The following is a 17,867-nucleotide window of genomic DNA, read 5'->3' on the forward strand; positions in this document are numbered from 1 at the left end:
CAGGATCGTAACAGTGATTTTCTAGGGTAGATGGGCCCCCCAGAAAGCCAGGAGCCAGAGAGACAGGGAGCAAATGAGTTTCCCCCAACTGCCTTCATGTTCAGCCAAATTTTGGAAAGATGCTGGAGCTATGCTACATAACCCACCATCTCAAGATCATCAGTCAGGCATACAAAGAGTCATTGCAAAGGGCTGGGCCTGCTAGTCTACTGCAGCAAACTAAAACAAAAGTTCCGTGGCACCTTAAAGACTAACAACATTTATTTCTATATGAGCTTTTATGAGTCACAAAAAAAGTCACAGACTTTTGTTACAGAAAGAGTCAATATCATTTGTCACCACTCATGAGAATGCCAGCTTTCAGGGGTTGAAGAGCAAATTGTCAGCCCTCATAACTGGAAGCACATTATGTATCTGATACATTTTTGTACTGCCTTTCTGACACTGCATTGAAGACAGACTGCAATTCAAAATAACACCTACAATATAATCTATGAACACGATTCGAGTCTAGTGGCACCTTAAAGTCTGGACCCAAATCTTACTATTCTACTCCCGACCAACATGGCTACCCACCTGAAGATATAAAATATGCAACACGGAAGGAAAAGAAGACAGAAAGAAAAGAGGAAAACAAGCTCACTTGGGTTCTAACTGTTCCGTAATGACCATATGGACAATGTCATGAAGACTCTGGAAGCAGGAAAGCTTCAGGTATCTTTATATAACGTTCTGTGTTCACAGGACCCCGTTTTTTAAAGAGAGCCAGTCAACACACATGAAAATGGAACAAGGTAATTCATTTTCCACAGATGTATTCACAAATAGCCGCAAACAGGAATCAAGGGCCTACCCCTCTGCCCATATGAGTTCCTTTGTGACCTAAGATGATGCCGCCAGGCCGTTTTCACACTGCTTACCGGCCACGGAACATTGTGCCGAGCTCCCGGAACGACAGCATCTTCCTGGCGCAATTTCGTGCAAGAAACCATTCTCGCGTTAAATCGCGCCAGGAAGACACTGTCATTCCGGGAGCTCGGCACAATGTTCCGTGGCTGGTAAGCAGTGTGAAAACGGCCCCAGTTTCATGTATCCATGCTAACTGAACTGGAAGACTGGCAGGAACAGATGACAGGACTTTTTCAGCTACACCTTTGAGACTTTAGAACTCTTTGCTCCAGGAAACTTGCCCACTAAAATTCCAGAGAATGTTTGACGGTAAATGAGATTAATTGATTTCCTAACACGGTGTTGATTCTACTACTGGTGTTTAATGATTTTTACTTGCTGTTTGCTGCACTGTTATTTACTGGTGTTTTTAATCACTATGTGAGTTTCCTCCTAGATGGGGGCTGCCTACCAGCCTTTGACCATCTTGGTTCAACATCAAAAGGAGTCTCCCTAGGTCTCAGATGTGGGGAAAGGGGGGGTTGAATCACCCCTGGTTGCCCTCTTTTCCTAGGAGGGCTGCCGTTCAGAGTTGGGGCTCATACCTCCTGCCTTCTTTCCCTCTGACCTGGTTCTTGAGCTTCCCTTTTATCCCCTCCCCAGGTTGTTAGCCCCAGCCTGACCCTCTGTACACTGCCACAACACTAAGCCCTATCGCCTGGGCTAGGGGCTGGAGCACTGCCTGCCATAGCCCTGCAACCCACCCCCTCTTGCCTCCCTCTGGCTCCTTGTTGGTTGGTGGGCAGGTAAATTCTCTAGTGGTGAGTTGACTCCAGGGGAATTCTCTGACTGGGCATAAGCTCTGGGACGATTCTCTAACTGGACATTTGTTTGTTTGTTTGTTTATATATGTCATTTACAGTCCGCCTTTCTCACTGAGACTCAAGGAGAATTACACAGTGTGAATTTAGTACAATCAGTTTCAAGGACATTTCCATAAACAATGCCATAGGGTAAATAGACACAAGTTTACAAAGACATAGCATTAGTAAGAATCCAGTACAGACTTGAGGAAGTGCTGAAACAGAACACAAGCAATTCGAGGATTGACATTAGACAACATGAAGCACAAGTAGCTCATAGGAGAACGTATTTAAAACAACAGATAGTTACGTAAGGCAACATAGAGGTGAAGTCTACGGTCCTTAACTCTTTAGCGAAGCATCTGAGACAAACACACCCACCCTACAATACAAAAGCCTTTTTGAATGATTCAGTTCTGCATCATTTGCGGAAAGCTGAGAGAGTGGGGGATTCTCTGACAGGTTCCTTTGCTTCTGTAGCACCAGGTGATGGCACCATTCCCCGTCACCTGGCTGCTTGCCATACCAGTGAGCAGTGGGGGGGGGGCGCGTTGGGGCCGTTGGGGCCATCACCTCCTTGCTGCTGCTTTCCCGGTCTCCTGGAATCCATCATCACCACCAGGGCTGCTTCCACACACGTTGGATAATCCACTTTCAATACTCTTTAGTGAAGATTTGAAACTGATTTTCCATGTGTGGAACAAAAAATCCACTTCTAAAGGATTACGAAAGTGCATTGAAAGTGCATTATTCAACGTGTGTGGAAATGGCCCAGGGCTGGTGACTGGGAATTGAGAAGAGTTGTTCTATCACAGGCTACTTCATGGGGAAGCAGGGGAGTGGGAGGCGGTGGGCTCCTGCAGGCAGAGTCCAGGCTGGCTGTCGGCTCTGCACACACCAACTGCTGTTCTGCTACTGAAATATTGTAACTGGGGTGTTGGGGGAGGAGCTATAAACTCGTTTTAGTGTGTTGCATTTTTAAAATCTTTTTTAAAGTTTGTAAGCTGCTTTGAGTATTATTCTTGGTTAGAAAGGCAAGCTAATAATGTCCTAAAAGTAACAGACTCATGCTCAGGGATCGGTTCAGTAAAGTCACAATCTCGCTTGTAGCACCTCTCTGCATTTTGGGCTATGATATTGTTTCAAAAGCAGCTGTTGAGCCAGAATCAATCCTCATTAAGTAGCACAGATTGACATAGAATTGGGTACCTGATTATTAGGTCTCAGAGGACATAGGATACACATACACATGTTTCCAGGGCTTTTTTTCTGGGAAAAGAGGTGCTCAGTGGGTTGTCAGCAAAGGGGGCAACTCTTGGCGGAAGGTAGTGCCCCTGGTACCACACACACATGCGCAAAGTGCGTGCACGCTTCCAGGACTGCACAATGATGCCACTTTGGGTCAGCTGGAACAAGGGGGGAGTTTTTTAAAGTTTAAATCGCCCTTGGCGAAAATGGTCACATGGCCGGTGGCCCCCCCCCCCTGATCTCCAGACAGCAGGGAGTTTAGATTGCCCTCCGCACCAGCGGCGCGGAGGGCAATCTCAACTCCCCTGTCTGGAGATCAGGGAGCGGGGCCACCAGCCATGTGACCATTTTCAAGAGGTGCCGGAACTCCGTTCCACTGCATTCCAGCTGAAAAAAAAGCCCTGCACGTTTCTAAGCCGCCCAATTTAGACTTCAGTACACTTTGAAAAACGAAAGAGAAATAAAGAGTAGGGAAAAGCCAAATGTGAGAATTGAAAAATTCATTGAGAAGGAGGAAAGATAGACAAGAGGAACCAGGTTCAGCAGCCCATGTGATGGGTTAGCTGGACCACTAGGCGGGGTAAATTGTCCAGGGGAGGCTGGGATAGTGGAAAGCAGACAAGGCTGGGACTGATGTTCATGGCAATGAACAGGGAATGATACATCAAAGGCCAGCTGTAACAGGAGCTAATGAGAAGGAAAGGTAGGCTGGAATCCTCTGTCCCATGGAGGGCTATGGGTTGCCTTATCTCTCATTTTACTCATCGCATTTTATGCTGCCCGTCCTGTAAAAGGAGGCTCAGGACAGCATTCATAGCTCTCCTTATCTTCCATATTATCCTCACAACAATCCTGTGAGGTAGGTCAGGCTAAGAGTGAATGACCAGTCTGTGGTCACCCAGATAGCTTCAAGGAGTGGGATGTGAACCTGGGTCACTCTGATTCTGGCGGCCTAGTCTGAGACTTTAGCCATTGTACCCCACTGGCTTCCATTGGTTCCTCTTTTTCAGCCTTAAAACAGAAAAGAGAAAACCTGGCACACAAAGAGCACAGATAACCCTTGAGCCACAGAGCTGGAGGCTTTGCTAGCCTCACCAGAGCAGATGAAACCAAATGAGTGCCTGAGCTGGCAGAGTTACTCCAGAACCTGGCAAGCAACACCCCAAAATCCAAGGAGTCTTACAAGCTGTAGGCCCAGCACGCCGGCCACATAGGGTACAGAACCATTTAAAAACAGTTTCCCTTTTAACGGGATGGCTTTTTTAAAGTACTATTTCCATACACATTCTTACAAAAGCCATATTTGGAAATGGCTCTCTTAAGAGAAGATATTTTGACTTTTCTCACACCCAATGCTGCTTCTAGTACAATCTTGGGACAAGCATCCTCCCTTCCCCCCAACAACACATACACAGAGGAGGGAATGGCTCTTAGAGCCAGCTTAGGAGAGGCATTCCCCCTTCTATCTCATGCAGGAGGAAATGCTTCTTGCAAGATTATGCATGCTATGACAAGTATGTAGGCACTCTAAAAATTATTTGTCTTCAGAACTATTTTACACATTGATCCTAAGCTAGAATGTATAGGTTCTGGATAAGTTATTCCTGAGTTCCTGGACAATGAGGTGAAAGAACGGGCTAGGAGACGTCGCTGGTGAAATCAGAGATCAAGGTCTTTCTTCTGGGAAATAACTGTCTAGTGTTCCTGTAAAAACACGGCAGCTTGTTTACATGCTAAAATTTAAGAGATGTGGAGTAGTGGAACAGTTGCACTGAAAGTACTGTTTTACTGTATGCATTACAGTGTTTCTAGTGCATTGTCCTCTAAATTCATCATCTAGTTTTATTGCATTGTTGATTGTAAGTATTATAGTGTTCTGACTGCATTGTTTTCAATTGTCTAATTCACCTAGAGTCTCAGTGAGAAACGGTGACTATAAATGAAGTAAATGAATAAATATGTAAATGTATGCAGATTTAATTATTGTACACAGTTGATTAAAACCAATACGACTGACCAACATTTCTCTAAAGTGGTGGCAGCCGCAGCTGCTTGGTAAATTATTCTTCAGTCAACTCTACAGGTAAGTTTTCCCATGGAAGAAAGGAATGTCTACCTTGCCGTAAAGGAGTCCTTTAGGGAGAAGGGGCAAACAGGCTGCTCTGACTCGCTTCCTTTGACACCCCAAGTGAATCACTGGTGCACTGCATTCTATTCATCAGGATCCACAACTGAAGCACGAGTTGTTCCAGTGGGAATTGCAGAAGCAGGGACAAGAAAAGAAGCCTTGAAAGGCTACCAGGTCTGGGGAGACACCACATCTCTAATACAGAACAGGTTCCAGATGTCCCAGGACAAACAAGCAGGCCAAGAATTCATAACAGTATAATAATAATAACATTTGATTTATATATCACCCTTTAGGACAACTTAACGCCCGCTCAGAGCGGTTTACAAAGTATGTTATTATTATCCCCACATAGGGTTGCCAGGCCCCCTCAACCTCCTGGCGGGGGACAGGGGCCTGGCACTTACCTTTGGGGAGAGGGGGGTGAGCACGCGCAGAGCACGCGCACGTGCCCCCACAGCCATGAAGACGTCACTTCAGGAGTGACGTCATCACGCGGCCCCTAGGCAGGCCTGTTTTCGGGCGCTGCGGCAGAAACAGGCTGTTCTGCTGTGGATCAGGCCCGTTTTTGAGATGCTGCGGAGGAGCACTCCTGTGCTCCGCAGCACCTCAAAATGGTCCCGATCCGTGGCAGAACGGGCCCGTTTTGGGCACTGTGGAGCACAGGAGCGTTACTGCGCTCTGCAGCAGCTCATAAACAGGCCCGATCCACGCCAAAATGGGCCCATTTGGGGCGCTGCGGAGTGCAGGAGCATTCCTACACTCTGCAGTGCCTCAAAATGGGCCCGATCTGCAGCAGAACGGGCCCGTTTGGGGTGCTGCTGAGTGCAGGCGCACTCCTGTGCTCTGCAGCTGCTGAAAACGGGGCTGGTTTGCCATGAATCGGGCCCGTTTTGAGCACTGCAGAGCGCAGGAGCGTTCCCATGCTCCACAGTGGCCCCCATCAGGGCCAATACAGGCCCGTTCCCAGCGGCTGCGGTGCACAGGAGCGCACCATGCTGTGGGGGAGCACACAAGGAAGGTGCGCGCGCCCCCCACTGCTCAGGTAAGTGGGGGCAGGGTGTGGGGAGCGGGGGTGGGGGATCCCACGCCCCCACCGGGGGTCTGGGATCCCTATCCCCACAACAAACACCCAGTGAGGTGGGTGGGGCTGAGAGAGCTCCAGAGAGCTGTGACTAGCCCAAGGTCACCCAGCTGGCTTCAAGTGGAGGAGCGGGGAATCGAACCTGGCTCTCCAGATTAGAGTCCCTCGCTCTTAACCACTACACCAAACTGGCTCTCAAAGCAAAAGAAGCAAGTGACAGAAAAAATATCCACAGACTGGCAGCCCATGCCCATTGAAGAAGGGCATCCTGGTAACATTTATCTCTGCCACCATAAGAACTAGCAACTTGCTCTTCTTTTCAGATGAAAGCTGGGATTCTCACAAATCCTTCGAACAAGCCGTAGTATTAGAATGGTGCATCCTCCAGCAAACTGCAGCGTCTCCTCTCAGTCTTGCATTACATATTTGCACATTCCAATAAGCACAAGAGAACGAAAGGGCAAAACTAAAGGGCATTACATGCAAATACATGAAACAAAGCAGAAGGGAGGGTGTGCAAGCCTTTCATAGCCAGCAGCTTGTTCAGGCTAAGTTGCAACCCACCCACCTCCTGTTGGGTTCCAGACACGGATGGTTAGGGGAAGTATTAGGCATACCCTCTCCTTCCTACCCTCTCCATTCTTCTGCTCAATCTGCTCCATCTCTTCCAAAACTTTTTTTATTATTATTTTAAAAAGCAAAGGAACAATGGCCACCAGGACTCCATGCCTTTGGGTGTAATGTGCAGTTTGGTCTTCATGGCCAGTGGAATGCAGATGTAGAAATAGTTGTCTCTTACTTACCCGACTGCCTTTTGGACCAGGCTCCCCTATAGGTCCAGGTAAACCCTGAAACATAAGAGAGGGGGGAAAAACAAAAACAAAGACAGATAAATGGGGAGATGTTATAACTTTTAACTCTTGCAAACTCTTGCCAGGTCAGAGGCTCCTCTATGATTTGGGAGCTAATCCAAGAGATAGCTATAAAGGAATTTTTTAAAAAAAATATCATCACTCGCATGAAAACAAATAACTCAATTGTTATAGGAAGATGACTCTGCAGAAATCATATTTAAATAGACCCAGGCATTCATTCCAGCTTCATTCCAAAGCAGTCGAACTACAACCGCGGAGCATGTTGAATATGAAAAGGCAGAAGGAATGCCAATATCAGATCTCAAAAAAGCCACTCAGACATACATTACATTTTAACCTCTTGGCTGATATTTCTGAGAGGTTAACAGCTGTGCTTATTGTCAGGTAACTGGAACCTGTACTTACATTAGGTGCACCCCATGCCTTGACTGGTGCGAAATGCTACCTGATTTCAGTGAGCGGGGGTTAGAGTAAAGCGAGAACTGCTCCCCAGAGCCCTCATTCATGAAGCATGCACTGATTTACTCAAGGACACACTGAGTCACCCTCATCTGACACCCAGCCAAATGACAACTCATGCAGGATAGGTCTATCTGTGGATGTAAGCTCCATCGAGCTTCCGGGCTGACAGGAAGTGTACTCCTCTGAATAGTAGCTGGGGCAGGGGGCAAACTACAGAGAGAGCTGTTTCCTTCATTGGTATATTTACATCTTCAGTTCCTCCCTTCCTCCAAGGAGCTCAAGAACATGGCTGCCCCCTCACAGCTATGCTGTGAAGGTTAGGCTAAGAGAACGTGGCTGGTCATCCAGGGATTAGTGGAGAGTTGAAGCCTTGTCTCCCCAGTATTAGAGAGGACGGGGTATCGACAAAAGGCAGGAAGTGGCTGGGAGAGGCCTCTGTCTCTGTCCCTATTCAGCTAGGAATTCAAAGACAGAGACAGCAGAAGAGCTCTCCCAGTTGTGACCTGGCAATCCTTGAAAAGACTGGCCTGCTTCCACTACTCTTTCAGAGTATACTCCTGGTTTGTAGACATTCTTGCCCTGATGAGAAGGCAGGCCAAGGAGCCGCCAGAACCTAAAGGGACCACCAGGGCCTATGAGAAACCAGCCAAGACAGCCCCTCCTGCAAATCCCTGAGGTCAGGCCTGTACCCTGACAGGAAGGCAAGTGACGCAAGCCTGGGAGTTCATAATGTCAACTCCTGAGAAGACAGCTAATTACCAGAGGCATATTTATTCTTTATTGTTTTGTCTTTTTAAATTTTAACTTGTAGGCTGCCTCTTGTGTGGCTTGACAGTAAAGCCATATATAAATGCTGTGCTGTGCTATGGTGCTGGGAATGGTTGTCAATGTGGGTTGCCTGAAACCAGAAGTGATGTCATTTCAAAGTTCTGAGACCTCAGAGTAGGGCCAGCCTCCAGGTGGTAGCTGGAGATCTCCCGGAATTATGGTCTCCAGGCAACAGAGACCAGTTCCCCTGGAAAAATGGCTGCTCTGAAGGGTGAACTCTATGTCATCATACCCTACTGTGGTCCCTTCCCTCCCCAAACCCCGCCCTCTCCAGGGTCCACTCCCCCAAATCTCCAGGAAGGACAACCCTACCCCAGAGAGAGGTAGGGTTGCCAGCTCCAAGTTGGGAAATTCCTGGAGATCTGGAGGGTGAAACCTGGAGAAAGTGGGGTTTGGGGAGAGAAGGGACCTCGGCATGGCATAATTCCATAGAGTCCACCCCCAAAAGTAGCCATTTTCTCCAGGTGAACTGATCTCTGTGGCCTGGAGACCAGTTGTAATTCCGGGAGATCTCCAGCCACTACCTGGAGGCTGGCAACCCTAGAGAGAGGCCCTTATATAAAGGAGATGTTGAAAGCCTTATGGGGAACTAGTGTGGAAGCCGACAGGACTCCCTAGCTGCATCTGAGAAGGAAGAGGGCCCAAGAGAAACAGGCAGGGCCTTAGACACCCACCCAACATGGCACTCTGATGCCATGTTACAGAGAAGAGAGATATGTAGTAATACCCTCAGCTCCTAGAGATCAGTTCACCTGGAGAAAATGGCTACTTTGGGGGGTGGACTCTATGGAATTATGCCATGCCAAGATCCTTTCCCTCCCCAAACCCCACTTTCTCCAGGTTTCTGCCCCCAGATCTCTAGGAATTTCCCAACTTAGAGCTGGCAACCCTAAAAATTAGTATAATCTATGGAGGCTCTGTTTTGCCCTTACAACCAAAAGAAAGAAGGAAGGCTAGTCAGGGCAGATGCCTCCCTTCCCCTGCATATTCACTTGTCTGCCCCCCCCACCTGTCCATTTTTTGGCACCAAGATAAGACTTTCTTGTTCACTTAGGCATTTTGATAATTTTTCTTTGTGCTTCTATTTTGGCTTTGTTTCTGGATATTGAACAGAATGACAGTCTTACTGTTTTTAATAACAGCTTATGAACTGTTTCAATTTGTCGTTTTATGTGGATTTTATTTGCATGTTGCATGTTGGAAGCCTTTGTTGGGTGGGGGGATTAATAACTTAATAGATATTGGAACCAAAGTACGATATGTGAAGAGCTGGAAAACGTGGTGGATGTGAAAGGCAGAAAATTATCAGTGCAATTCTAAGCTGAGTTACTCTGTTAAAGATAGCAAGCAATGTCTGTCTCAAAACTCGTGGAGTACCATTCCTCATAACCAAGTAAGATTTCTAAGTCTTATAGACTGACCAGGCAGGCTCGGCGGCATCTCTTTAGGGATTTACCACCGGCAAAACGCACAAGGATTAGAGACTTATAAGAATCTCAGTCACTTTTATCCAGATCAAATCCAGCATGATTTGAGTCCAGTGACTAGAGACTAACAAGTGAGTTAGAGACTAACAAGTTTTTCAGGATGTAAGCTTTTGAGAGTCAGAGTTCCCTTCTTCAGACACCGGATAAGTTTGGAGCAAATGAAAAGCAACTGAAAAGATGTATGAGGCTCAAAGGCTGGCCATGAATTTAGCAATCATTAAGTTATCCTTTCTTATTTTTTAAAAAAATACATATTAGACTTCTATTTCCTCTTTGCCACATAGAATTTGTCAACTTTAGAAATGAAATGGTTTGTTTGTTTGCCTCCCTCTGGAAGTTTTGCAAAAGCAACTGGGGAGCCTAGCACCAAGGTCTGTAATGTCAAGCATCACTGTCAAAAGGTCCCCCCTTCCCCCCCTCACCCAGCCAAAGTTAACAAGTTTGCCCACAATGCATGAACTGAAGAGAAGCCAAGGCCGCCTCCTTTTCCATAGCCCTGCAAGCCAACACCAGCTAAGAGAAGTTACACATTTTTTTAAAAAACGAAGCCATGAAAGTAAACATACCCAAGAAGACTGAAGACGTTTGGTACAGTGAGCTGTGCAATTATTGGTCCCCAAGGAGAAGAGAAACAGAAATCATTTTTCCCCTTTCCCTGAATCCATTCTGCTTACAAAAAGTATGCAGGCTTTTAAGTCATATAGAACCCAATCAGAAATGCGGTGACTGAGGCAGGAGTTTGACAGGAGGAAGATGCCCTGCAAATGGGTCAGGATTGCCTCTCAAGGGCTGCCTTTTCCATATTTGTATTTGTTTATAGCGCTGTTTTTCAAAGAAGTTTGGCTTAAAAAAAATACTATGAACATTAATAAACAATTAAAACATTATACTGTTTTTTAAAAAAAATGCTTAGAAAAGACAAGCAGCAGAACTTCAAAAGAGGGCAAGAAATCAAAAAATAAAAGGAGACTAACGTAAGTGGGAAAGTTTTCAAAAACACCATTTCAGAACGTCTGAATAGATGGGACTCCAACCTTCTTCACAGGATAGGCCATTTCAACACTGGAGCCACCACACAGAAGACACTGCTACACGTTATTGAAGAAGAAGAGCTGCCATCTTAGCATCCCCTGGAGCATTAGCATGGTGGTTCCGTGCGCCAAAATTCACAACCAAGGAGTCCACTTTTAGCAATCATCTTGCCAAAAAAAGTTTGTGAATCAGCTCAAGATCTTCTTCCCATGCTTTCTGCTAAGCCAATACGCTGTGGGTATCTAATAAAGGACAAGCCTTTTGTGCCCTGGTCATTGTTGCCTCCAGGCCCGGTGTGTCCATGGAGGCGGTGCTGGCAGCTGCCTTGAGCACTGAACTCTGGAGGAGGCGCTGTACCAGCCCCTGACAACCCCCCAGCCCAGAAGCGGGCCATGTCCCCACTTGCCTCTCTACCCCTTCGCCACTGCTGCCTGCTTCAGCTCGGCTCCCGGTGAGCCGGGCGCCCAGGTGGCGTGGCAGCGAGCAGGGAAGCAGGCCGCCTCCCTGCCCCTTCGCCGCTGCTGCCTGCCTCAGGTGAGGGGGAAGCTCCTGTGTGATGACGTTACAAATGACATCATCGTGCAGGGTAGCAGCGCGTACACGGGGTGAGGGGCGCAAGTAGGTATCTCGCCTCAGGTGCCAGAAGCACTGGCACTGGCCCTGGTTGCCTCCAAGAAAGAAACTCTGATATTTGGAGCTTCTCCCACTATTATGGAAGGAAAAGATGTTTCTGCATAAAGTCTCCCTTCTGCAAAAGGAAAGAACCGCATTCATGGCAATAGAGAGAGCGTGCATCATGCAAAGTTCATAGGCAAATCAGCCTCCTCCACTGAAACAAATGGAGCAGACAGAAGAAGAGTTCTGACTGCACATTTTAGAACTTCGATGTACATTTTAAAAACTCTGAGTATCTATCTATATTCTCACTGAAATGGGAAAACTGTGTCTGGGCTATGCCACACTCCTAGTGGGGGCTCACATGGCAGAAGTTTCTTTCCACCCACCCTCCAAAAAATCCACTGCGCAGAGAAAACCAGCCTCTCTTTCTCACTGGCATGCTAATTTTCTATGTACAGATAATGTTTGTTGTATGAAGGAACATTCAAGCCATGTGAGCCCCATCTGCAGTATGAAATGGTACAGTACCAAATGGTAAGCTCAAGACAACAAGCCCCAGTAAAACAAAGAGCAGAGCAAAAGGATCCAGGCACAACTCTATTACGACCATACCTGAATCTTTTTGCTAATTGCGAGATGCTGTTTTCTATCTTCCTAAATCCCCCCTTGCCCTATGCTGTGCACAGCACGGTAAGATTTACTGCACCTGCCTGCCAGGATAACCTTTGGCACCTGGGTTCCCATCGGGTCCTCGTTCACCCTGCCAAAAAACAAAAAGAAAAAAGGAAGAACTACATTCAGTATCATAAGACATCCATTCTTAATAGCATCATGTATTGTCTTTTGTGCAATGATACAGTAGTTGCCATGGTGATACAGATGGAAGACTGAAAGCAGGAGACCCAGTTATAGGTTGCTTCGTATGTCCCACAGGAGTCTTTTTTTTTTCCCCAAAGGGGTGTTGTGGCCTAGTAGCAGAAGACCCGCTTGGCATGCGGAAGGTCCCAGGTTCAATCCCCTGTAGCTCCCATTCAAGGATCTCAGGCAGAAAGCTTTAGGAAAGGGCCTTTCTCTGCCTGAGACCCTCAAGAGTTGCTTCCAGCCAGAGCAGATGCCAGTGCCACAAAATGGCGCAGCGACTTGACTGTGACATAAAGGAACTTCAAACACTCAATGCCATTAGATTTCCCATTATTAGTGTTAGTAGATTTCACCCCGAATTAATTAAATGCATAATATTCTTTCACACTGGTCTTCTTAACAGGCTGTGCCATTCATTGGAGCTTTTTTTTTTTTTTGCAGGCATCACATTTATCCAAACAGAAAAGGGGTGAGGTGAGTGCAGGAGAAAATTAAATTACAGCCTCACTCTTGAACTGATTCCGTGCCATCCCAGCTGAAATATTAATGTACTGCTGGAAAGGAGAAGCTAATATAAACACAAATATTTCCTTAACATAAAATTTAAAATGTTTAGGAGCTAAACCCAAGACCCCCACCCCCACCTGTGGCTCTTCACGTACCATGGATTAGCAGCCACACGACACTGAATTAGCATAGCATAAACAAACTCAAAAGCCAGCCAAAGCCTGAAAGAGCATATTGATTGAATGAACTGGCGCTCAGTCCAGAGTCTCAGGTGTGCCCCAATGCACATATGCAGTTCCTGCGCAGGCAGACTTCTGCAACCCATTCAATCAAGTGGGCACTTTAAAATGCACGAAGATTCACTAGGTAAGGGCCAAAACCGTCACGACACAGAAGATCTGTTATTGAGATTAGGATTCTCAGTGGTTCCTGGAGATCTAGCTAACCGGCAAACTCAAGTGGCTGCTCTAAAATCAGGGAAGTCTTGCTGCGGAGAGTAGTTGTTTAACCCTTTTCCTCCCAGTCCCATACATTCTCCATGATGTTAAAAAAAAAATCACTCCTAAACTGCAATTAGTGGAGCATGGGGGAAATGTAAGCACTTGTACCGGTCTTTCCCCACAGGCAAAGGCCACTGCAGCGTCAGTGGGATATTCGTGGAACAGCTTTGAGATGAAAAGGTTAAACACCCATTTACCTAGTGTAATGATTTTAAGCGTGTGTGTGTTTCTTGAAATGCTTGGTGTGTTACAGAAGAAGGAAGAGAGATGAGTGAGTGAGGTGATTGGTCGATGTTGATGACTGAGAGTATGGGCAGGATTGAGAAGTGTGCCTGGAGTGAAATCTGGTTGGACAGTAGCAGGGCTCGAGGGGCGGAGTGAACAGCAGTTTTTTAGTTACTGAGCAGAGAAACAAGTGTTTATTCTGGGCCAAGCAGGCAACCTGTGGGGAAGCCTGAGGGGATTCTCATTCTAGTTCAGTCAGGCAATGTGTGTGAAGCCTGAACTGTGTGTTTCTGAAAGAAAAGATTCATTCAGGCCTTTCCACACAGCTTGCCTGATTAATGTCTCCCTGAGATATGTACAGACTTTCTCCCTCAGGCGCACACATAATTTGCCTGACTTACGACAGAATTTCTCTGAATACCCCACAGATACACACAGTTTCACTGAACTTGGCAAAATGAATTCCTCTTAGGAACACACAGACACTGTCAGGCAGCACACAGCTTGCCTGTTTTTACCAAACTGAATATTTTCTCTCAGAAACACACAGTTCAGGCTTCACACAGATCGCCTGACTGAACTAGAATGAGAATCTTTTCAGGCTTCCACACAGGTTGCCTGCTTTGCCCCGATCACATCTGCAAAATGCTGGATTGGAGTGTCTTAAATTACTGATCCGCTTAAAAGATTTATATCCTGTCAAAATAGTGGCATTCAGGCAGCTTACAACAACATGAATTATAGTTAAAACACTGTGAAATTATACATTAGTTTGTTTTTTAAGCAAAGAGAAGCTAGTAGCAGAACCAAAGCAACCAGCAATAAAACGTTTTTAAAGCAAAAATAGTAGTCTGCAACAAAGTAATACAGTTTTAGGGAATAACAGTGCCATCCTAAACAGGTTTTGGGGGTAGCCATATTGGTCTGCAGTAGAACATCAAGATTTGAGAATCTCGCTAGTCTAAGTAAAATTACATAGTTTTAAGAAAGGTACAACTCTGTTTAGGCTAGCATTGTAACAGAAAAGCAAATGCCCTTAAGGATAAAATTGTCATCCCAAGTTTTCAGAAAGATAAAGGAAGGGAGCTGGCTTTCATACAGAGAGAGACAGACTTTTAAAGTAATGCAAATTTAAGAAGCAACAAACAAACAAACACCTTTTGATTCTTTTTATATTTATTCAGATATTGTCAACCATTTTGATTGCTGCTTTTTGTAGTTTTTTATTTATTTTATTTTTTAAACTGTTTGCATTGTATACACACATTGTATAATTTTAAAAGGTAATTTATATGTTGTTGTAAATATATATATGTTTATATATGATGTTTATACATATAATAGATGGGGCTGATTTATCAACTTAGAAAAATATGTACATGCCTGAGAAAAAACTGATATGAGGAAACAGAACATGGGGTGAAAATAGAGAGGCAGAGTCAATTAACACAAGGGCGAGGCAAATCTGAGAACAGGGATTTTCAGGTCAAAATAGCAGGAGCATTTAAAATGATCCTTAAATTTTAAAGTAAAATGGCAGATTAAAATGTCACTCACCTGGTCTCCAGGATGACCTGGTGGGCCTGGATAGCCTTTATGTCCCTATGCAAAAAGAATTAAAATAGATGTATTTAGTAAAGTTACCATGTACAAGGATGGGAGTTGGGATGAACCACTGTCGGCAATTCCTCCTTCTGCCTCCCTCTCTGCCTGCAGATATTTCTGGAGTTTTTCCTCCTCACACTGCCTCTTATTTGTATATGGAACTCCACAGCTTCATCAGTTTTGTGGCTCCCTTGCTTAAGTCCCCAAGTAGGCCATTGCCCTGCAGATCTTGCCCTGAATCAAGAGAATAGTCTCAGGCCACCATAGTGGGAATTTATAAATCCAGCAGCTGTACCAGCCAACAAGAATGAGGGAAGCAACAGCTTGCTGCACCCAGAACTTCCACTAGGACCAAATAGGCACTTTGAGGACATATACCAGGTGAATCAGTGAAGAGTTTGCATTGGGTTGTACTTGGCCAATTTTATCAATTGAGATAGTTATATGTAATGGCCTTTCTTAGTTGGCACTACGAGTAGAGTGACAGCCATCAACCTTACTGCATTGTTTCTTAGTGCTGCTACAATCCTTCCTAGTCCTTTCCTTTTGCCTTTCCAAGGAGGTGCAAAACTCCACAAAACAGTTCCACTGTGAATTTAATTTCTGCAGATCAATACAATTTTTAATGGAAAATCTCCACAGACTATTGATTTCAGTTTGTTCTGGTAACCTCACTGCTAATTAGCAACAGATCATTTTAAAATCAGGCATCTTCCCATGTATTTGTAAAGTTGCACTGCATTGTGGGATTTGTAGTTGTTGGGGCAAACTGAACAGGAACAGGTCTCTTGATGTAAGCTTCTAACCGTATAAATTAGCTATGGAGAAGATCCAACATGCTGGGCAAGGAGTGTGGGATGGGGTGTGGGTAACACTACCCACACCCCATCCCACATGTACCCTCTTATCATTTTTTCCTGAAAGAACCCATGGCCCCAGACTGCCAATTATCTCTGGTAGGAAAAATCAACAGGAAAAGATAAGGCACTCATCCACTTTTTCTTGCTTGGGCTAACAAAACCCTAAGCATCCTGATTCCAAATGGGAACACAGTGTGGTGGTAGGGATCTCAGGCGCCCACCGATGGCAAGCAATCTCCCAGCGGTTCATCTGATTGCTCACCAGTCGCTAGCAACCAGCAGGGGTTTCGGCTGCCCAGAGATCGCCTCCCACTGGCACCCCAGGAACACACAGAGCGCGCGGTCCCAGAGGATGTGACAACGTCACTTTCAGAAGTAACGTTATTGCACTGACCACAGAAGCGGTCCTGCACTTCGTCATGCAACACACACAGAAGGCAGGAGGTAAATGCCAGGTCCCCCTCCCTCCCATTGGGAGGGTATAGGGACCTGGCAACCCTATGCGGGGAAAAGAGAACCCCACATATGTTGCCCAGATGCGATGGCTCTAATATGAATCAGCCCCCCACCCAGACACACAAAACTACAGATCTCCAACACAAAGTGCAATATGGCCATTAAGGCAGCAAAAAATACAGAACACATTTTCTGGATCATATTCAGGCAATATGGATTCTCCTAATCCTGCACCCAAATTTCAGAGCATGATTTTACCTTAGCATAACTGCTAGCATTGCCAGCATGTAGCTGGCAACCAGTGGGACACTGGCATCATCTCTCCGTCCTCCCCTATTTTGCCCAGCCACCTAGCTGAGCGTCAGAGGAAATGGAAAGCAGTAACCAATCTAGCATTTCAGGTGGGTAATCATAGTAAAAGAGCAAGATCCAGTTCCTGTAGCACCTTAAAGACGAACTAGACTTTCAGGGTATGAGCTTTCAAGAGTAAAAGCTCCCTTTGTTAGATACAAAGAGTGGGTCTTTATAATCTAGTTGGTCTTTAAGCTGTTATGGACCTAAATCTAGCATTTAACATCTTTTAGAAAATACATTTTCTTTATTTCTCCCCATGATTTTCTAGCAACCTGCCTTTTGGCGCCATAATCTGTCAGATGTTCCAATGCACAACTTAATACAGTTATAGCCTGCCCTTTCATCCTTCCTTGTTCTCAAGGCAGTGTGTACGTAAGTTTCTCTGGAGGTCTCCCTTTCAAGCATCAATTAGATGCAATGCTATCTAGCTTCAGCAAGGTTTCGGCATCATGTACCTTCAGACAATATTTCATATTAACCAGCAATTACTGCTGCTGTTTTCAGAGATGGGGAGGAGAGAAAGACAGACAGAGAGAGGCCTTGACCAAAGCCAGTAGATCTTTGCAAGGGTCTCCCTGCTGTGAGCCTCTTCAAACAGAACTGGAAGGAAAGGAGGAAAAGTCGTGTCTGTGTTTGCTCTCCTATCCAGATGCTTCCGGATAAATTTGGAGCAATCTATCACAATGAAGCTATAGTTTGAAGAGGAAATCTTCCGACACTTAGTAGGAGCACTCACACACATCCACAGAAACATTCCCAACCCACCCCAAAAGAGCCAACATGACTAGTCAGCTTCCTTTACAGGGTAAAACGTAGAAGAATGGAAAAGACAACGACGGCAGAGACGGTGAATCCTGGTCGCCAGCCAAGCACAGAAGATGCTACCCCACTGCATAATTTGTTTCATGGGAAGCTGAAAGCCTTCCAGCTGCTGTTCAGCATCCAAAAAAGTACTTTATATTTCTGACATCACAAAGGGATTAGAG

At 45.7% G+C, this 17,867-nt stretch overlaps 1 protein-coding gene across 1 annotated transcript in view; it reads right to left on the minus strand.

Annotated features, from left to right (window-relative positions):
* The window catches only part of COL27A1 (collagen type XXVII alpha 1 chain), a 342,023-nt gene that overhangs the window by 232,102 nt on the left and 92,054 nt on the right, over window positions 1–17,867 (minus strand). The window contains exons 8-10 of the mRNA XM_054997267.1: window positions 15,164–15,208; window positions 12,220–12,273; window positions 7,015–7,059 (exon numbers count right to left, since the gene is read on the minus strand). Coding sequence (XP_054853242.1) covers window positions 7,015–7,059; window positions 12,220–12,273; window positions 15,164–15,208 — 144 coding nt within the window. The remainder of the gene's footprint in view (window positions 1–7,014; window positions 7,060–12,219; window positions 12,274–15,163; window positions 15,209–17,867) is intronic.

This window comes from Eublepharis macularius, chromosome 14 (genome assembly GCF_028583425.1).
Source record: "Eublepharis macularius isolate TG4126 chromosome 14, MPM_Emac_v1.0, whole genome shotgun sequence".
Taxonomy (NCBI): Eukaryota; Metazoa; Chordata; class Lepidosauria; order Squamata; family Eublepharidae; genus Eublepharis; species Eublepharis macularius.